Below are 22,296 nucleotides of genomic sequence, written 5' to 3'. Positions count from 1 at the left end.
TTTAATAATTATGACAAAATACAAAATATTGAAAATGACTAAAACTTTCAGAAACATGGAGGTGATGCTATAAAGCTTTAAAAGGAGACAAAGAAGGTGCATTTTGAAAATGGTACAATTTTTACGATTGTTTACATTCAATTTTACACAACAGTGAGCAAAATATCAGATATACCCAACAATGAACATATTTCTCTGCCAGTGACACAGAAAGGCAGAATTTTCTCTTTTTCAACCATCCGTCTATGAAACGGCTGCTTAACCACCCAGAAACCTAGTCAGGAACTCTGATATAAACATTTTCTGTCTCCAGTTCAGTAAACCATGTCCTTTCAAAATAAAAGCATTGCGGACAGTTTTGTATTATGCATCTGTTCTGGGTCGATGCAGGATTTAGAGCCGACATCACAGGGTGGAAGGAGCTCCATGTTCAGTCTGAAGATGGTTTTGCTCAAAGAAGCTGTTGGACTGAGAGAAACTTGATCAGTTTTCACATCTGTCTGGTCTGTGAGTCCCCGCTTGCCTGAATCCTGAGGTATCCCGAACAAATGAAGTAACGCAGCCGTGCTGTTTGACATGACTGAGAGGAAACTTCAGCCCACAGAGGTTCATCCATCATTAGGTTTTTTTTTTTTTTTTTTTTTTTTTGTCGACACAAATGTGAGTTTATAGCAGGCGGAAACAGCAGGATCATGTATTTAGTGTTGACTGACTTGTACGTGGTAATAAATCAGTATTTTATCAGCCAGCAGCGTCGCTCTGTGCCGCACTTCCTGGATTTTTTTTTTCTTTCTGAAACTCGCTGAAATCAGGAAATAAAGAAAGACTTAGTCTTTTAGATTAATCACAGCAGAGGTGAGAAAACAATGTGAACAACATGCTGTGATGGACCGGCGACCTGACCAGGGTGTACTCTGCCTCTCGTCGGCTAAATGCTGGGATAGGCTCCAGCTTCCCCGCAAGCCTGAATACGACAGTGGTTTAGAAAAGGAATGAAGGAACAACACGCACCTTGACAAGGTGACAGGACATCATTATACGAAGCCAGTTTATAGTTTTTACCAAAGTTTTTTAATTTAGCAGAAGAGCTCGAGTTTCCTGCTGATTTGCTGTGCGGTTGTGTTTACGGCATAAACCAGGGTGTCCAGCTCCGGTCCTCAGGGGTCACAATCCTGCAAGTTTTCCATTTGTCTTCTTTTAACTGTTATAGGGACTAATAGGGCATGGGGGAGGGTGGTTGTGGGTGGGTGTAAGGGGACTGTGGATGTATGTGTGCGTGTGTTTTATCTATTTGATGTAAAGCACTTTGTATTGTTTTTTTAAGCACGAAAAGTGCTATAGAAATAAAGTTTGATTTGATGAATCCCTGCTCAAACACACCTGACTCAAACTAATTGTGCAGAACGTCATTGACTGTTGGATCCATTTAATTTTAAGCCAGGTGTGTTGGAGCAGGGACACATGGAAAACCTGCAGGACAGCGGCTGAGGACCGACTTTTGGCACCCCTGGAGGAAAGAGTTTATGGAGGACAAAGCTGGTTTCAGAATTGTGTGGGATGTGAAGCTGCTCCATCATATTTCAGCCTGAAGTTTTTCATCACGTAAAGGCAAGGAGAGACTTTGTAACACCCTCCTCGTCTAAAAGGTCAATCCGGGTCTCGATAAAGGATTGTTCATGGACAGCTCCCAGTAGGAACGGCATCTGAACAATGTCCTCCACTGCACAGCTGGTCTGCTGCTGCATGACGTAATGGTCTGGTCTGGTCATGGTTTCATCTGGACATCTGATCGGATCCTCTTCACAATAGAAATATTAAATTTGTCCCAAAACTCCACCTGGTTGTTCCTGTCTCAGATGGAGTATAACTCGCAGAGCCACCATCAAGAGACTTTTAACCTAAATGCCATTTTTTACTTCTTGGATCATCTGCTGTTGGCTGAAACCAGATGGCAGAGCTCCTCTCCGGCTTTTCTTACTTCTGCTCCCTCCGTCTCTAAAAACAAGTTTAAATATTGCCGTCTTTGTTTATAATTGAGCTTACGAGTTCTGCGTTAAGTGCTGTCGTCTATCACCCTCTTATAAGGAGGACTTTGGAGTTTTTGGCCGATATGATTCCAAAAAATCATCAGTTCCTGATTTGTGGGGACTTTAATGTCCATGTTTGTTTTCCGTCTAAATAATTTGTCAAAGTTTTTAGAAGACGTCTTGATCTCCCTTTAAAAAGATCACCATGTAACACACACACACACACACACACACACACAATAAATATTCCATCCTGTCAGCGTTGAATCATTTCCTGCACAGCAAATGATTTCATGTTGCATTCAGGGACTTTTCTCTGCCCAGACAATAGTCTCTCTTCCTTCCACACTACCTCCTCTGGTTTGCTGGATTCTGTTGCCCCCCTTCAGCAAAAAAAAAACTGCCAAACCGAGGACGGATCCCTGGTTAAATGACACCCCTGTGCCATCAGGCGACGTTGCAGGCAGACTGAAAGGAGGTGGAAAAAAGACAAACTGCATGTTTCTCTGGAAATGCTGTCATAGTGAATTATCAGAGAGCTGCAAGGGAGGAAAATATCTTTCTCTTTAACATCATTTCTGGCAGCAGTCATTGTCTTAGGGTCTTATTTAACACAAATATTTTGTAAACCCTCTCCCTTCTGCTAAATCTGATGTATCGATCACCACCTGTGGAAAATTTTCTTCAGTTTTTTTGTTGACAAAGTGAATTTGTCTGACGAAGTCTGACTAATTACCAGGATGAATTTTAATAAGGGCTCTTCTGTTGCTCTCTGCTCTGTTTGGGTAGATTGAGTTGGTTTCGCTCCGGTCCCTCTGTAACTTAGTGAAATCTTTTTCAAGCCTATAAATTGTCCTAAGAATGTTGTTCCTGTTAGTGTTGAAAATGGTTTTTGATGCTGTGGGGCCAGGTCTTTTAGTTCTTATTAATACCTGCCATAGTCTAGGAGCTGTTGCAGCTGCTTTTAAATATGCTGTGATTCGGCCTCTTCTTAAAAAGCCTGATGTTATGTCCTCAAAATGAGCAACAAGTATATCCAGTGGCCTTTCTGTGTGGAGTTCGCATGTTTGTCCTGTGGATGTGTGGGTTCTCTCCTTTCTGGGTCCTCCGGCTTCCTCCAACCAATCAAAGAGGTGTGTGTTATGTTAACTGATCCCCTCTCAGATGTAAGTTGGATAAACGCATCTGCCAAATGACTGTAGAATAAAATAGTAGAAAATTCTTGGTTCTGTTTATTTTGCACGTTACCACTTTGGTGAGTTATAGGCATAGACCGTATGAAAGATGGACGGAGCCTCCGGCTGTTAGAAGTGAAGCCGATGCAGAAGTGCATAAAACTGCAGTTCCCCCTTCATCCTCTAGGGGCTGCAAAATAGAGCAAATCCCCATAGACTCCCATGTTAAAAAGACCAACTTCACAGCAGAGATAAACATGTTTACAGTCTGGTTCAAAAATCCATTTTCAGTTTATTGGTCAGGTTTACCTTCATGACAACTGTGGGGGGGAGTGAATTTTTTTTTTTTTTTTTTTAACTCCCCCGTTTAAAAGTAATCTCAAAATTCAGCACATTTAGGGGCGTGTCTTTTTGATTGACAGGTACCCGATCTCCCGCTTCAAGTAAGAAGAACATAAAACAACCGCAATTTTTAGCCAGTTAACGTGACTTAGCTTTAACCCGCTTACCTCCGTTAGCTGGTTAGCTCCTGTTATCTCCAGGTTAGCTCTTAGCTACAGAAAGCTCAATGTCAATGATCCACCATGACGCTCACAGCCCCCCTCTCAGCTCCACCTCTTTGGCCATATTTGTATTTTCCAGGTGAGATGACACGCATGCCCCTGCCAAGATGGCGATGGTAGGAACCGCCCACCAAACTTCAATTCAGCTCTTCAGAAACCTATGGGTGACGTCACAGAGGCTCCGCCCATCTTTTTATTTGCAGTCTTAGGTTATAGGCGGGCACATTATTGTTTCATTGTCACGCAGATGATATGCAAATTTATCTGCCACTGAAGCCCAGTAAACACATAAATGAGGACAAAACTAAATGTATTTAACTCTATCAGATTTGCCACCCTGCCTTTAACACCCAGTCTCACTGCCAGGAATTTAGGGCTGATTTCAGATAGGTGCATTAAATTTGAAAAACATTAAACTTCTATTTCCATGTTAACTGCGTCCAACTCAAATGTCCAACCAATCACGCCACACTTCTCAGTAGCTCACAAGAAAAAAGTTCTCATGGCGTATGTAACCTGTAGATACTCCATGAGAAGCAGGAACTCTTTTCTTGCCCTCAAGGTCCTGAGAAGAAAATTACGTCATTTTGTTCTTCTTGACGTATTGAACAGTTCTCGACACGTCAGACTTGCAGAACTTTTTGCTCGTGAGGCTTTGAGAAGTATCGTGTGATTGGTCCAACCAACACACACAAAGTGAAAAGTTGTTTCTTGTTAAAATGAAATAACTGAGTTCACTGCTCATAAACCACGATGAAAAGTGTCTGAACATTTTCTGGTAATAAGTTAGTTTTCTCTTTACATTGTACTTGTGCCGACTGAAATGTCCCTCATCACAGATGCAGTCATGGAGCAGCTCATCATGAAGTAACCCCCCTCCACCAGCTCATTTATCCTCCTTGCACCAGCTGCTCTCCCCCACCCTCCTGTTTGGGTGACACAGTTAGGAGAGAAATAAAATGTGTGTGTTGGGAGGGAATATCCTCTGACCCCTCCCCACCCATCTGTATCACTGTGGCACACTTTGGCTGCTGTTGTCATCCCTATCTTTATGCAGCCACACCCCCCTTTGAACCCCCACACCTGCTCCCAGTCTGTCCCTCCTACTCCCCACATCTCCTCCCCCAGTCTGAGCCTCCTCTCTGCCCACGCTGCTCCTTCTGGAGTAAAAAAACTCATTCATACTCCTGCAGGGTGGACTTTACCTCAGTCTTCAGCTCCTCTTCCTCAGCTTCATCTTCACCAGAGGTAGATATGTTTTTACTCCTAATGCTGGTGTTTTACAAAGTCTGCTAGATAAAGATGTTTTTATTTTTGAATGTAAGACTGCTCCTCTGGGACAACGTTGTGGATTTATCTGGAAATGTTGACGTCTATTTAACCATCATCATCTGGAGCTTCATCACTTCGTCCTGGAGAAATGTAAACGTGACATCAGAGAAGGTTTGATGAGATGAGCTGGATGAAGAATAAGACCACAAAGGAGAAAGAGTAGAGCTGTAAGGGAGCTCTGCACTGTCGGGGCTCTAATGGCAAAAGCCTCTTCATCTTCTTCATCTCTTTGTCCGTTGTCATAAATCTGGAAACAGTCAGTAGGACTCCACCTGTCAGGAAGCAGATACCTTCCCCCTTGTTTCCCATTAACAAGTCCATCTGCAGAGTTTTGGATCAGCTGGAGGATGTCTGACTGATCTGAGTCCAGATGAGAGACGGCACAGAGCTTTCTGGAAGAAATGAGTTGGTTTTAAAGTCTGAAGCTGTTAAAGCAGAAGTTCCTCCTGATTCCTGCAGCCTGGTGGTCTGGTCTGAGTCTACAGGACTGACCGAGCACCCAGCATGTAATCATGTCAGAAATGCAAGCTGGAATACCTGGTTATCTGGAAAACTGCAGGCGGAGTTGGTCATTAACAGCCAAATCTGCAGATTTTATTTCCTGTTTCTAGTTTTTACTGAAGGAGAGAAAAAAATGTTTTTCCAGGAAGATTTCAGAAAAAGTCTTGAAGGATGCTGGAGTCCATCTGTGTGTTTTGGTGGAGCCCCGTGTAAACAAGCTGTTGTCTGTGTGAGGTTGGGTTGGGGACCGGGTGGGGTCATGGGGGGGGGTCTTAGGCCCGTCTGCATGGGAGCTTTAATAGTTTCAGGATTAGCAGCAGATTTCTTTGTCTGGTCTCCCGAGACTCTGCCTGGCTTCACATATGTTTACATCCCAGAGGACCACTGCCCCCACCTTATATATACACACACACACACACACACACACACACACACACACACACACACACACACACACACACACACACACACACACATGATCTCATGCTGACTCACCATACTCATCAACATACACAGACAAATCTGGGACAAGAGCATGGCGACATCTGAGGACACTGACATGAGGGCGAGGATGTGAGGATGTGGACGTGAGGGCGAGGATGTGTGGACATGAGGACTTGGATTGATCACATTGATTTGAAGACACTGACCTGCAGACATGAAGACATGGACTTGAGGAAATAAACATGAGGACTTGGACATGAAGACACTTCTTTTTTCCTCTTCAGCGTTAACAGTGATGTTTTGTGTGTGTGTGTGTGTGTGTGTGTGTGTGTGTGTGTGTGTGTGTGTTATGTGGTAGGTTTAGCTGGCAGTGTGTGTATCCCTGTGGTAATTCCTGCTCATCAAAGAGCAGACAAACAGATTAGCTACATGTTAGGAAGCTGCTCACAACGCCGCCGACTGCTTTGGAACTGGATGAATGTTGGAACCGCATCGGTCTTCCTCAGACCGGTCTGCACAGGTCCTGCAGAACTGTCTGGCTGAGATGTGGAGAGATGGACATTTACATCTGCATTCACTGACGGAGGAAGAAATTTGGGTCATTCAGGCCACGAGAAGTTTCCATTGCAGATGAATTTTTTGGGCATTAACAGATTTGACTTTAATTTTCATTTTTCCATTGATTAAATTGCTGCTGTTAGTCCCAGGACACGACTTTAAACATGTTTCTATGCAAACTCAGTTTGTTGTAGTCCTGTGGAAGATCTTCAAGCCTCGTCTGATCTCCAGATTTCAGATTAAAAGAACCTTTTATTGAAACAGCACCAGCTCAGAACAAAAGTCATCTTAAGGTACTTTTAAAATCTAATTAAATTCAGTAATAATCCATTTAAAACATTAGTCCAGTGCTTATGTCCAATAAGAACTCTGTGTAACACAGATTACACACAGTTTCTGGGATATCTGGCATCACTTAATGGTAAAAACTTTGCTGAACATCATGTTGAACACAACCTGATTGTTGTCTTCTGCCTCTTAATGGACACCAGAAAGCAGAAGACTACAGTATAAGTATGTTGACATGGTGAGAAATTGTAAATATTCCTAAAAAGTTTTACTGCCTTTTCTTTGACATTTTGTTAAAAGGGACAAATTTAGACATTATATTAAAAAAAAAAAAAGAAAAAAAAACAAAAAAAAAAGACTTTCCCAACCCCTTTTTCACGGGTCTGGTCTTAGAGTTAATATGTTCATGCAGACCAGTTAAAATGATTACCTGGTCAAATAGACCAACAGATTTGATCAAATCTTTTAGATTTGATCCTCCATCTTAGCCTTCACTCCAAACCAGAATCAGGAAGGCAAACCTTCATAAAACCAGAACTGGGAATGCTGGTTATCTGCCTGGACTGGTTAGGGGTAGAGTGGACAGGATGGGTCACAAGATGGGTCACTAGACACAATAACTCTAGGCTAGAGAAATCTGCTGAGAAAGAAGAGAGATAACATGATATCTGACGACAACATGTCGGATATTTCTACACAGACTAAAGAGAGCAGGCAGGAGCCCAAAGCATCATGGGACATCTCCCAGCAGCCTTGGCTTTGAGCGGCAGAACTAAAGGGATGAATAAGGGTAACAAATCCAGACCTAACTATAATCAGAAAGGAAGGTTTGAAGCCTGATCTGAAAGGAAAAGTAGCGACGGTGTCAGATTCCCAAAGCCCAACATGGAGCTGGTTGCTCTGGGTGGGACCAGCTCCAGTGATTGATGCTGTAACTAAAAGGAAGCGTGTGAAAAGATTTAGTTTAGACACGTTGAAGTTCTCAGTCCTTCATCGTGTCAAACCTCCGTCGAGCTCCGTGTCAGCTCTAGTTTTTCCAGCTGGACTTGCTGAAGCCGGCAGAAATATGACAGAATCTGAGCCGCGTCTCAACCACTGACGGTGTGGAGATGAATCCAAAGCTGACACGTTTCAGACGTGTAGGACCTGAGATCAGGGAGTCGTGCTGAAGCTTTGCCAGACTGTGGGAGGAGGAAAAGGTGTGGAAGTCACCTTCTGACCTGTTGTGTAATCTGTTCCCTGACGGGTGGCTTGAGCCGTAACATTGGAACCAGTCCAGGATGCGCAGCAGTAACGGGGAGCGGTAAGACTGCGACGGCTCTTGCTGTCTGTCATGACAGCTCTGACTGTGGAGAACCTGTTCAGGTAGATGTCTGAGGACCATATCCGGACTCAAGACCATGTCCGGTCTCAGATCTGTGTCCAGTGTCAGGACTCCAGGTGGTTTCTGGCCATGTTGGTGTCCAGTTTTCAGACCATGTCTGGTTTCAAGACCGTATCCAGTCTTCAGAGCATGTATATTCTCTGGGCAATCAGATTGTGTCTGGTCTCTGGTCCGTACCTGGTCTCAGGTATGAGTCTAGTCTTAGGATCGTCTCTGGTCTGGCCACTGTTTCCAGTCTCGGGTCCTTCATGATGGGAAACAAACACTGGATGTCAGGTCTTTAGAGCGTGTCTGGTCTGAGGACCGTGTCCCATCTCAGGATCTCAGTCTCAAGTTCGTATCTAATCCGCGTCTGGTCTCCAGACCGTGTCCGGCGTCAGGACCATGTCTGTGTCTGGTCTCCAGCTCTATTTCAGTCTCCAGCTTGTGTCTGGTCTCAGGATTGTGACCAGTCTGCAGACCATATCTATTCTCCCAGTTTCCAGTCTGTGTCCAGTCCCAGGACTGGGTCCAGTTTCCACTTGGTCTGGTCTCAGACGCGTCCATGTTGTAGTTTTTCTGGTAAAACGAGGGTTTGATGTTGCTTAGCAACAGAAGAAGTGTCGGGATGGTTTGTTTTCTGGACAGATGGGGTGTCTCTCTGAGCTCATAATGGGATTAAAGTGGTTTGGACGAGACACCCGACACACACTTGACTTTACCTCTGTTGTTGTTTCCTGTGGACTCTCCTGTCTGCTCCTGCTGTAATCTTGCTGATGGACAGAACGGATTCCTCCATGTTTGCTCAGCTCATTCAGACATGTGAGCTTCAGAAGACTTTCCTCACTTATATTTAGTCCTTTTGTCTAAAATGTCCAACTGCGTGTTTGTTTTCCTCCAGGGATCCAGAGAGCAGAGCAGCAGTGGAAGCAGCCGTGCTAACATGGAGCAGCTATTAGCAGGTAATTAAACTTCTCTTCAGGGAAGACGGGCTGTGTAGAGGACGGATACGGTTACTCTGTTAGTAATTTCCTCAGAAATCTGCCTCTACTTCAGCTTCTGGTTCGGACAGACCCTCTAAAACACACAAAAACAACCTGTATTCCTGATACTGCTGTTGTGTTCCTATGAGTGATCCAACGAAGGGAATGAACGGTGTAAACATCCACCATGTTTCCTCTTCAGCTCTTCAGGAACTTGCAGTTTATTCTACTGTAACTTGGGTTTTAGGAAGAGCCGGAAGACGGAGAAGAAATCCCTGAAGTTTCCAGACCAGCTTAGAAAAATCGGAAAGGAAAATGTAGAGAGAAATGGAAGCTGCTGCACATAGTTGCCGTTATGATCCGCTGCTTTCTGAAAGGAAACTAGAAGTTTTAAATGTTACTTTTTTATTATAAGACAGTTGTGGATTACATTATCCTGATGTAACGATGATCAGATCAGTTTTATCAGAATAAAATCGAGTAAGAAACTTTGCTTTTCTGAGTCCCAGACATCACAGAGGAGCGGCCCCGATGTCTCCGGACTGATTTCTAAGAAATGAGCAGGTTTTTCTCTGTGCTCTCGTCTAGCAGAGTTTATCTGCGTCTGTTTCTAACTGAAGACAGGGTTGGTAAATATGCTGCTTGTTAGAGTCCAGCTCACAGATCAGTATCAGTTTATATCATGCAGTGTGTTATCTTGTCTTTCACATGGCCTGGAACCTTTTTCTTCTCATCCTTTTTGTAACAATGTGAAAATCTGCCTGGTTTCCTCTGGATGGATTACATCCTCCCCACAAGTCAGGAGGTCGGAGGTGAAACCTCGAGCCGCTCTGTGATCAGCAGACAGCTTAAAAAAACACAGGAAAAGACCGAGTCCTGCTTCCCTCCACAACCACGGACATTCTGGCTGGTCTGCTCAGATAACATGTTCATTGTTTATAACGAGAAGCAGAATAAAACTGCAACATTGCAGCAGATATTGTTGGACTTAGTGATGATCCAAAGAAATGGAACAGCACCAAAGTAAGCAGAAACATTAAAGCTGACTGTGGGTATCTGATAAAATCAGTAAATGAACTTCCTGTTTACATCAGGATGAACGGATGATGGATGAATATGTAGATGGATGAATGGAGGCGCTATCTCTTCCATCATCAGCAGTACTCTGTGGAGTGAACTGTGATGGATGGCTTCCCCTTTTTGTGATATATGGAAATTTTCTCTCTTGCTCTGTGTGTGTGTGTGTATATGTGTATATATGTGTGTGTGTGTGTGTATGTGTATATATGTGTGTGTGTGTGTGTATGTGTATATATGTATGTGTGTGTGTATGTGTATATATGTATGTGTGTGTGTGTATGTGTATATATGTATGTGTGTGTGTGTGTGTATGTGTATATATGTATGTGTGTGTGTGTGTATGTGTATATATGTGTGTGTGTGTGTGTATGTGTATATATGTATGTGTGTGTGTGTGTATGTGTATATATGTATGTGTGTGTGTGTGTATGTGTATATATGTATGTGTGTGTGTGTGTATGTGTATATATGTATGTGTGTGTGTGTGTATGTGTATATATGTATGTGTGTGTGTGTGTATGTGTATATATGTATGTGTGTGTGTGTGTATGTGTATATATGTATGTGTGTGTGTGTGTATGTGTATATATGTATGTGTGTGTGTGTGTGTATGTGTATATATGTATGTGTGTGTGTGTGTGTATGTGTATATATGTATGTGTGTGTGTGTGTGTATGTGTATATATGTATGTGTGTGTGTGTGTGTGTATGTGTATATATGTATGTGTGTGTGTGTGTGTGTATGTGTATATAGTTGTGTGTGTGTACATGTATATGTGTGTGTGTGTGTGTGTGTATATATGTATATGTGTGTGTGTGTGTGTGTGTATGTGTATGTGTGTGTGTGTGTGTGTGTGTATGTGTATATATGTATGTGTGTGTGTGTATGTGTATATATGTATGTGTGTGTGTGTATGTGTATATATGTATGTGTGTGTGTGTATATATCTGTGTGTGTGTGTGTGTGTATGTGTGTGTATATATGTATGTGTGTTCGTGTCTATATGTATGTGTGTATATGTATATATATATATATATATATATATATATATGTATGTGTATGTGTGTGTATGTGTATGTGTGTGTATATATGTATGTGTATGTGTGTGTGCACACACATATGTGAGGAAATGAGGAATTTCATTTCAGCTGCTTGTATTTACGATCTCGTTCTACGACCCACAGCTCGTGACCATAGGTGATGGTAGGAACACAGGTTGACTGGTAAATAGCTTCGCCTTCTGGCTCACTCCTTCTTTTCCACAGCAGAACAGGACAGAGTCTGCATTACTGCAGACGCCGCATGTCAATGTCATGCTCCATCTTTCCCTCACTCGTGTACAAAACCCTGAGATACTTGGAACTCCTCCGCTTGGGGCAGAACCTCATTCCCGACTCGGAGATGACACTCCCCCTTTTTCCAGCTGAGGACCATGATTTGGTTTGGAAGGGCTGATATTCACCCCAGCCACTTCACACTCGACTGTGAATTGTTCGAACGACAGCTGAATTTCATGACCAGGTGAAATCAATAGAACCACATCATCTGCAAAGAGCAGAGACCCAATCCTGAGACCACCTAACCGGATCTCTGACATCTCAGTTGATAAATGATATAGGAAGGCTTGGTCACTGCTGAGCTGTTATTTCTCCATAAGTATTGTTTATAATAATCCTGTTTTGTTGTTTTTGTTGGCCTTCTACGTGCAGTTTTATATTAAGATAAACCGATATAGTAAAACAAACTTGGCAGTTTAAAACTGATGTTCTGGATATTAAATGGTTAAAAAGCACAGTGAAGGTAAATGAGCAGAAAACTGATGAGATTGACTGAATGGTTCATGGTTCCAGCTTATAGAAACAGACTTTCCTCAGATTGATCCTAGAGTCGGGAGAGATGACCTTCAGTCACATGTTTCTACGCTGACCCCGTACAACAGATGAAGAGGTTACCATGGTTACCACTGACTGCTGCTGGTTATCATCATATCTTCTGTTTTTTCCCAGATGGAGGTCTTGCCGAGTCGGCGACTCTCCGTGATAGGATGGCCCTCTACCAGGCTGCCATCTCCAAACAGGAAGTCTCTGTGAGTGTTTTTACTCATTTTATTGTTCTTGTAGATTCAGAAGGTAAACATCTGTCTAGTTTTCTGTGGTCTCTCCACATCTGGGACAGTCTGACTTTAGCCATTTTTACAGTAACCTACTAAACTCTGAGATGAATGTTGCTTCATTCAGAGGAGGGATGCTTCTCACACGGGTCAGTTTCGTGTCAGATAAGAGTCCTTCTCCTGAACAAGCAATGCCAGATTGTACCGAGGAGCTTAAATTCCATCTTTAAGTTTTCATCAGGGCAGGAGCTGCGTTATTGGAACTGCAATATCCAGGATTCCGAATTACATGAATCCTGTGATTTCAATCTTTCAAATTTCACCATGATTCAACAGATTTATCTAGATTTTGCATTTTTCCTCTAAGAAAAGCGAAGCTTGCAGCAGGATACATAAAAAACAAAGAAAAGCTGTCAGTAAAATGTTAATTCAAAACGGAGATTTCTGAAAGCTTCTATGCATGTAGTCGGTAAAGCTAGTCAGCTCGTCAGTATTCTGTGTGTGACCTTGTTCTCTTGTCTGTCAGGGCGATCAGCTGGATGCTTTCTGTGGGAAGCAGAAGGAGAACGTCCCGCCTTGCAGTCTGGACTCGGTGAGTGTCTGCAGTTCATTTCATCATGTGGGTGATGTGAAGTACTTGGAAGATGATGCAACGTTCTTGGTGCATGGTGTTAATGATGGATCATGTGGCATTCTTGATAAATGCTTTTTGTGGATAATGTAAAATAATTTGAGCATGATTTTGGAGAATGACGTGATGTTCTTGGTTCATAATGTTCACGCTGGACATTTTGTAGTTCCTGGTGGATGTTCTGCAGCCCTTTCTGGGCAGTCTTTCGTTTTTAGTAAATGTTTCATGGTTCCTGGTGGACATTCTGTAGTTTTGATGGTTGCTCTTTAACTCTACAATTACCAGGATTTTTCTCCTGGGGTGCCACCTCCTCCCACCATCGTTACTTAACCCACCTACTGGCCTGTTTTTTAAGGGTGCATTTACATCAGGATAGTCCGCTAGACTCAGTCCCATTGAGGATTCAGCTCAGTTGTAGGGGGGTGCATCCATGGGGACTGAGATCGTGTTCACTTTGGTCAAACCAGCTAAACCATTAGAATAATATATTCCCATTCTCACCAAAGGTGGCGCTGCACTGGTATCTGGCCAAAGAGAGGAGAAGACCTGTGTGAAGAAGAAAAGTCTTACCTCCACTTGCAAACTAAACATGGAGACGAAACTATGGCTGTTTTGGGTTTTTTATTGTTTCTTATGCAAGAATACTGCAGAAATACACTGCAACAATGGACGAGGCAGAGTACTCTTAACGCCATCGCTATGTATTTACCCACAATGCAATGCTATGTCAAATCCAGGAAGTGCCTTTTTTTGTAGTCCGCTTCCTGTATTTGGTCCGCTTAAAACGAACTGAGATCTGCGTTTGTAGGCGGACTGAGTCCACCTCTTTGATCCGAATCAGAATTCATTTGGTGTATTCACATTTCCTCAAACTAAACAAACTTTCTTCCTGTACTTCGCATTTGTAAAATTCCTACTTTGGCGCTTTGCAGCAGTGTTTGTGTGTTGCGACGCCTTGGTGAACGCTCTGTAGTTATTGCTGTACTTTCGGTAGTTCTTGGTGAACGTTCTGTAGTTCTTGGTGGACGTTCTGTAGTTCTTGGTGGACGTTCTGTAGTTCTTGGTGAACGTTCTGTAGTTCTTGGTGGACGTTCTGTAGTTCTTGGTGGATGTTCTGTAGTTCTTGAACGTTCTGTAGTTCTTGAACGTTCTGTAGTTCTTGGTGAACGTTCTGTAGTTCTTGGTGGACGTTCTGTAGTTCTTGGTGGACGTTCTGTAGTTATTGCTGTACTTTCGGTAGTTCTTGGTGAACGTTCTGTAGTTCTTGGTGGACGTTCTGTAGTTCTTGGTGAACGTTCTGTAGTTCTTGGTGGACGTTCTGTAGTTCTTGGTGGATGTTCTGTAGTTCTTGAACGTTCTGTAGTTCTTGAACGTTCTGTAGTTCTTGGTGAACGTTCTGTAGTTCTTGGTGGACGTTCTGTAGTTCTTGGTGGACGTTCTGTAGTTATTGCTGTACTTTCGGTAGTTCTTGGTGAACGTTCTGTAGTTCTTGGTGAACGTTCTGTAGTTATTGGTGGACGTTCTGTAGTTATTGGTGGACGTTCTATAGTCATTGGTGGACGTTCTGTAGTTCTTGGTGGACGTTCTGTAGTTCTTGGTGAACGTTCTGTAGTTCTTGGTGAACGTTCTGTAGTTCTTGGTGGACGTTCTGTAGTTCTTGGTGAACGTTCTGTAGTTCTTGGTGGACGTTCTGTAGTTCTTGGTGAACGTTCTGTAGTTCTTGGTGGACGTTCTGTAGTTCTTGGTGAACGTTCTGTAGTTCTTGGTGGACGTTCTGTAGTTCTTGGTGGACGTTCTGTAGTTATTGCTGTACTTTCGGTAGTTCTTGGTGAACGTTCTGTAGTTCTTGGTGAACGTTCTGTAGTTATTGGTGGACGTTCTGTAGTTATTGGTGAACGTTCTGTAGTTCTTGGTGAACGTTCTGTAGTTCTTGGTGAACGTTCTGTAGTTCTTGGTAAACGTTCTGTAGTTCTTGGTGAACGTTCTGTAGTTCTTGGTGGACGTTCTGTAGTTCTTGGTAGACGTTCTGTAGTTCTTGGTGGACGTTCTGTAGTTCTTGGTGGACGTTCTGTAGTTATTGGTGGACGTTCTGTAGTTCTTGGTGAACGTTCTGTAGTTCTTGGTGGACGTTCTGTAGTTCTTGGTGAACATTCTGTAGTTCTTGGTGGACGTTCTGTAGTTCTTGGTGGGCATTCTGTAGTTCTTGGTGAACGTTCTGTAGTTCTTGGTGGATGTTCTGTAGTTCTTGGTGGACGTTCTGTAGTTCTTGGTAGACGTTCTGTAGTTCTTGAACGTTCTGTAGTTCTTGGTGGACGTTCGGTAGTTCTTGGTGGACGTTCTGTAGTTCTTGGTGGACGTTCTGTAGTTCTTGGTGGACGTTCTGTAGTTCTTGGTGAACGTTCTGTAGTTCTTGGTGGACGTTCTGTAGTTATTGGTGGACGTTCTGTAGTTCTTGGTGGACGTTCTGTAGTTATTGGTGAACGTTCTGTAGTTCTTGGTGGACGTTCTGTAGTTCTTGGTGAACGTTCTGTAGTTCTTGGTGAACGTTCTGTAGTTCTTGGTGGACGTTCTGTAGTTCTTGAACGTTCTGTAGTTCTTGGTGGACGTTCTGTAGTTCTTGGTGGACGTTCTGTAGTTATTGCTGTACGTTCTGTAGTTCTTGGTGGACGTTCTGTAGTTCTTGGTGGACGTTCTGTAGTTCTTGGTGGACGTTCTGTATGTCTTGGTGGACGTTCTGTAGTTCTTGGTGGACGTTCTGTAGTTCTTGGTGGACGTTCTGTAGTTCTTGGTGGACGTTCTGTAGTTATTGCTGTACTTTCGGTAGTTCTTGTTGAACGTTCTGTAGTTCTTGGTGGACGTTCGGTAGTTCTTGGTGGACGTTCGGTAGTTTTTGGTGGACGTTCTGTAGTTCTTGGTGGACGTTCTGTAGTTCTTGGTGGACGTTCTGTAGTTCTTGGTGGACGTTCTGTCGTTCTTGGTGGACGTTCTGTAGTTATTGGTGGACGTTCTGTAGTTATTGGTGGACGTTCTGTAGTTATTGCTGTACTTTCGGTAGTTCTTGGTGAACGTTCTGTAGTTCTTGGTGAACGTTCTGTAGTTCTTGGTGAACGTTCTGTAGTTCTTGGTGGACGTTCTGTAGTTCTTGGTGGACGTTCTGTAGTTATTGGTGGACGTTCTGTAGTTCTTGGTGAACGTTCTGTAGTTCTTGGTGGACGTTCTGTAGTTCTTGGTGGACGTTCTGTAGTTCTTGGTGAACGTTCTGTAGTTCTTGGTGGACGTTCTGTAGTTATTGCTGTACTTTCGGTAGTTCTTGGTGAACGTTCTGTAGTTCTTGGTGGACGTTCGGTAGTTCTTGGTGGACGTTCGGTAGTTCTTGGTGGACGTTCGGTAGTTTTTGGTGGACGTTCTGTAGTTCTTGGTGGACGTTCTGTAGTTCTTGGTGAACGTTCTGTCGTTCTTGGTGAACGTTCTGTAGTTCTTGGTGAACGTTCTGTAGTTCTTGGTGAACGTTCTGTAGTTCTTGGTGGACGTTTGGTCGTTTTTGGTGGACGTTCGGTAGTTCTTGGTGGACGTTCGGTAGTTCTTGGTGGACGTTCGGTAGTTCTTGGTGGACGTTCGGTAGTTCTTGGTGGACGTTCGGTAGTTTTTGGTGGACGTTCTGTCGTTCTTGGTGGACGTTCTGTCGTTCTTGGTGGACGTTCTGTCGTTCTTGGTGGACGTTCTGTCGTTCTTGGTGGATGTTCTGTCGTTCTTGGTGGACGTTCCGTCGTTTTTGGTGGACGTTCGGTAGTTCTTGGTGAACGTTCTGTAGTTCTTGGTGAACGTTCTGTAGTTCTTGGTGGACGTTCGGTAGTTCTTGGTGGACGTTCGGTAGTTCTTGGTGGACGTTCGGTAGTTCTTGGTGGACGTTCGGTAGTTTTTGGTGGACGTTCGGTAGTTTTTGGTGGACGTTCGGTAGTTTTTGGTGGACGTTCGGTAGTTTTTGGTGGACGTTCTGTAGTTCTTGGTGGACGTTCTGTCGTTCTTGGTGGACGTTCTGTCGTTCTTGGTGGACGTTCTGTCGTTCTTGGTGGACGTTCTGTCGTTCTTGGTGGACGTTCCGTCGTTCTTGGTGGATGTTCCGTCGTTCTTGGTGGACGTTCCGTCGTTCTTGGTGGACGTTCTGTAGTTCTTGGTGGACGTTCTGTAGTTATTGGTGGACTTTTTACAGTTCCTGATGGGTGGTGATGTTCTTGGTTGATGGTTCTATGGAAGATGGTTTCTAATGGAGTTTTGTTTGTTTTTCCAGAGTCCAGATCCGGAACCATACAGAAGAGACTTTAACTTGGAGAGCAACGGTAACTTTAACTCTATTTTCTAGAGTGGAAGTGGATGTTATTTATGTGGCCAAATGTCTGAGAAGTTTCAAACCTGAATCTTTTTATTTGGTTGTTCACAACTAACATCAAGCTTTAGTCTCTTTTTCTCAACTTGGAAACAACTCCTTCCAGCAGCACTTCTCATCTCTGCTTTTCTTTGTGCTTCTCCATCAGGCTCAGCTCCAGGAACTCCTACATCCTCCAGTCAGAGGAACTCCTCTCAGTCCAGGACCCCCAGGGTGAGAGTCCTAACAGGAACCAGACTGAGAACTTTCCTTTTTTTCTATGTGGATGAATGAGAGCATGTTCTGTGTGCAGAGCTTCCGCCTGCCGGTGAAAGAGACCTGTGTGTCGTGTCTGAAGACGGTTTATCCTCTGGAAAGGCTGGTGGCCAATCAGCACGTTTACCACAGCTCATGTTTCCGCTGCTCACACTGCAACACCAAACTGAGGTGAGGAGCACAGCCAGGACTGGTAGAAACAGGAGATGATGCAGGTAGATGGTTAAGAATCAGAAGTTAACAGATGGTCCTGGTTCATAACAACCAGCTCCTCTAAATCCTGAAGAAAAATCTTTAAACTTTTATCTGGAGGTGTTTTGGAGCAGGACACATCAAAAACCTGTAGGACAGCAGACGTCGAGGGTTGTCCTACTGCAAGTTCCCAAGCAGGGAGTCCCTGAAAGCAGTGCTTTCTGACACTCCATCCAGGTAGTCCATTCAGGACTCTGAACTGCATACAACAGTTAAGACCCGCCCCCCCACCCAGAGGCGACGGGAGGCCAACCTCTTTCCCACCGGAGTCAGCCCCACAATGCATGCTCACACCTGTTCAGAGCCTCTCACCAGAATGAAAGAGGACCCAGCCTGTTTCAAGTTGGTTTAGAAGGTTTTAGGTGTGGGACTTGATTTATAAAAAAAAAAAAAAAATAAAAAAAAAAATTACAGGCTTTGTAATTAATTGCATTTTAATCGCATGATAAAATTTGCCCCAATGGATTTAAATGGATTTTAAGAGATTATTAAATCAAATCATAGAAAGAGAGATTAATATAATAAACTCTAACTCTATTAATGTCTGGAAAAATGCATTTAATTTTAAAACAGTAAAAAGGAAATAGAAAGCATACCTGGATAAAACTGGACAGACTCAGTGTCATTTGAAATACTTTTACAGCAGCAGCTCCACTTATTCTCTGATTAAGTCTACGTGTTAAAGTAATTTTAACTTTATAAAGGTTTTCATCCACATTCTTCATTAATAGACATTAATATCTGACGAATCAACCAGCGCCAACTTCTGTCTGATCATGCAGCAGAGGTGATCACCTCCTGCTGTGACTGCAGCTCGATGCTGGATGAGGATCAAGCTACATGTGTGTTCTTCTGGACGGGGGAGGTGGGAGAGGGAGAGAGATGGGGAGCTTCGCAGCTGAACATAAAACTACACGTTCTTTTATTGTTAGTCGCCAAGAGACGCTGGATTTATTGATGCTCGTTTTGTCTTTAAATAGACTTACTGAAGGGTCTGTCAATGCAGCTGAATTAGTAGCAGAATCACCGCGTGCATCGGTGGAATCGGCGTACCAGGAAATTGTGCCATGACAAAGGTTCTGTGATTGAATGTCTTTTTTTTTTTTAACATGTTAAAGTTTCAATAATTAATTATTTGTAATTAACGTATGAAGTTCCACCCCTAATATTTTTATTTGATTATAATAAAAGAAAACAAAGCAACAAAAACTGTCAAAAAAAAGAGGAAATTGCAATAGATATAACTTATACTGAATAACGGCAACAGAAATCACACCATAAAAAAGAAAAACATTACTCAAACTGAAAATTTCCAGGACTTTCCTTTAAATTCTCACGGTTCATAGAAAGAAACGGGTAGATGTGCAAACTTTCTGAAGCCAATCTTCTTTTACTATTTTATGCTTGTACATAAGTAAGTTAATATTCCACTAAAAAATTGTAACCGTGTTTATACATCAACAAATTAACATTCATGTTCCTGTAACAAAAGAAAAGAAAAAGGAAAAATGGGAGTCTGTCTCATGTTACCATCCTGGATTTTTACAGCGCATTGTTTCCAAATATTCTTTTGCATATCATTTTAATTATTTAATATTATCCCTCATTTCGTTACATAAATATTTCCTCCATAGATTGTTGGGAAAATGAAACTATTTCCTCACTGTTTTTGTTTTGTTTTTTCGATGCATATTTCCATTAAGTCAGATGTTTTTTTTCCCTGAACTGTTCAACTCAATCCCTCTGATCCCGTGGAGTCATGTGGTTTACAGTGAAAGATTAGAGCGTCAAACTAAGCTTTTGTTTTGAAGGAAACTACACCAACAAACTGAATCTTATCAATGAACTCTGTAAAACATGATAATATTACATTTTAACATTTACACATCATTCTTTCTTGGGTCATTCACGTCCGTCTCACTGAAAACCTGTCTGTGGTTAAATGTGAATAAATTGTTTCAGACCTGCTGACTGTGTGACGGAGCACAGATCTGTGTTGTGATGAACACTTTTACAGACTGAAGAAGAAAAGGGATTAAAGTCGTACTTTTAAAGTCATGATTTTACTCATTTGTTTGCATAAACATTGAAATGTTAGTTTTTAAGCCCTGTGATGGTCTGGTGACGTGTCCAGGGTGTACCCTGCCTCTCGCCCAGTGATTGCTGGGATAGGCTCCAGATTCCCCGTGACCCTTACTTGGACTAAGCGGCTAAGAAAATGGATGGATGCTCATTTTTAAGGATCACAGAAAAGCTTTTCAGGATGCTTAACTTCTATCTAAATGTTCTTTCTCTTCTTTCCTGTCTAGTTTGGCGAACTATGCATCTCTGCACAACAATGTCTACTGCAAGCCGCACTTCTGCCAGCTCTTCAAAGCCAAAGGAAACTACGACGAGGGCTTCGGTCGCCGACCTCACAAAGAGCTGTGGGAGAACAAAGCTGAGAGAGGAGGAACGTCCCCACAGAGCAGCTCTGGGGCAAAACCAAAGATGGGGAGCCCGTCGTCAGACCTGGAGAGCCCCAGTGTGGAGGACTCCCCGCTGGCTAAAGTCAACGTCCTCACGGCTACGATGGAGTCTCTGGGACAGGGACCGTCGGAGAAACCCGACCGACCGGCAGAGACCCGCAGGCTGAAGATCTCCTGGCCCCCACGGACAGAGCCAGAGGATTCACCCAGCAGTTCTGGAGCCCCAGTAACTGCAGAGGCGGGCTCTGCCAGTAAGCCTATTAGAGCTAAGTGGCCCCCAGAGAGGGACTCTTTATCCTCACCCCCCCAGCAGGTTGGTTGCTCTCCCCGTCTGGACCAGACCTCCTCTCTGAAGGAGCCAGACGAGCCCCTCTTGGTGCCTGATCAGGCCGACAGCGGCCCCCTTCCCGCCATGGACGAGCTCAGTCATGACCCCCCCAGCATGGAGCTGCAGCTGGACCAGCACACCCCCACAAGAGACATCCGTTCAGGTGAGGAGGAGGACGAACACGATAAGGAGATGAAGGACACGAAGGAGCATCATCTCACCACAGAAGCCCTGGACACAGCAGGAGGTGATGCTGAAGATGAGGAGCAAATGGAGGAGGGAGACGGGGGGGTGATCTCCATGGAGGGTCAGGAAAGTCCAACAGAGCCGACCACCATCTCGTCTCCGGAGGGTGGGGTGGAGGCCAGTCAGTCTTCCCAGGATGTGGGCTTCTGGGACAGCGATGAAGTGGAAGATAAAGATAAAGAGGAAGAGGAGGGAGACATGTTGACAGTGGAGGAGCTGATCAAACGAAACCGATACTATGAGGATGAAGAGGAGGAGGAGGAGGAGAACATCTGAAGCAGGAGGATTCCAGATGCAGACATGTGGAGTGGGAACTCAGATCTCATCATGCAAGCTGTTCCCAGTTTTAGACGGAATTAAACTTCTACATTAAAGTTTTTAAAATTAAGCCGAATCGTGACGCAGGTGCCTCCTGCAATCTTCCTGTTTTCATTTCTTAATGCGTTGTCATGGAAACCACCTTCACGCTTATGGACAGAAAGCATCTGCTGCTCTGGGATGAGCAGTGTACGAATTGACACGAAGAAACTCAGCATCTCCACCTTTCTGAACTTATAATTTACTTTAGTTTCTACCATCCATTCTACTCTGTTAAATGCTTATAACATGGTAATAAAATGTTCTTTTGTTTTTAAAAGCAGGGGACCAAATGATCTGAATGGTTAAAAATAAATAGTTCTATTCATATCTGTCTTGTTTCTGCTCATTTTAATGCAGTGGTCAACTTTAACAGCTGCAGTGTTTGTTAAACTTGGGATCCCGGCTTTGTTTGGGGTCCTAAGATAATGCCATGGGGTCACAAATATATCCTACATTTATCAAGTATTTATTAGGGCTGTCAAAGTGAACACAATCATGCAGAGAGATGCATTTGTAAAATCAACCCTTTTATTTATTTACACATGAAGTTATTTCTTATTCTGAGCATGATGTGTTTTTGTAAAGTGGTGAAACGAATCCACCAGAAACCACTTCATCCTTTTTCGTTCGGAAGTTTGATAGTTTCAAGCCTCACACTTGGGCCATCCTGCAGTCATCCTCTATTTGATTGCTCAATCAACCCAGTGGCTCAACCCCAAACTGCAACACACAGAACCCCATGTTAGGTTGTGGGGCACAAGGTTTGCTGTCATGTGCAGAAAGTGAAAAATTTGTCACAAATATTAACGACACAAACTTGCTGATACCTACTCTCAGGTTTTATATGTTCCATCACCAGCTGCTGGTTGACAGAACTGTTGCCCGGGACTGGAAAGCCAGACAAACCTCTGATGACTGGTTACCAGAAAGCCCATGACTCAATGCTG

At 43.4% G+C, this 22,296-nt stretch overlaps 1 protein-coding gene across 2 annotated transcripts in view; it reads left to right on the top strand.

The window, feature by feature from the left end:
• Positions 1-21,630, top strand: part of lima1a (LIM domain and actin binding 1a) — a 37,207-nt gene extending 15,577 nt beyond the window's left edge. For both annotated transcript variants that reach the window (XM_079239509.1, XM_079239508.1), the window contains 7 exons: positions 9,153-9,213; positions 12,322-12,401; positions 12,952-13,017; positions 17,345-17,393; positions 17,589-17,653; positions 17,733-17,866; positions 20,257-21,630. In XM_079239509.1, coding sequence (XP_079095635.1) covers positions 9,153-9,213; positions 12,322-12,401; positions 12,952-13,017; positions 17,345-17,393; positions 17,589-17,653; positions 17,733-17,866; positions 20,257-21,265 — 1,464 coding nt within the window. In that variant the 3' untranslated portion in view covers positions 21,266-21,630. The remainder of the gene's footprint in view (positions 1-9,152; positions 9,214-12,321; positions 12,402-12,951; positions 13,018-17,344; positions 17,394-17,588; positions 17,654-17,732; positions 17,867-20,256) is intronic.
• Positions 21,631-22,296: the final 666 nt, after the last annotated feature.

This window comes from Telmatherina bonti (genome assembly GCF_933228915.1).
Source record: "Telmatherina bonti genome assembly, chromosome: 4".
Classification (NCBI taxonomy): Eukaryota; Metazoa; Chordata; class Actinopteri; order Atheriniformes; family Telmatherinidae; genus Telmatherina; species Telmatherina bonti.
This window is presented reverse-complemented; position numbering and strand designations above follow the sequence as displayed.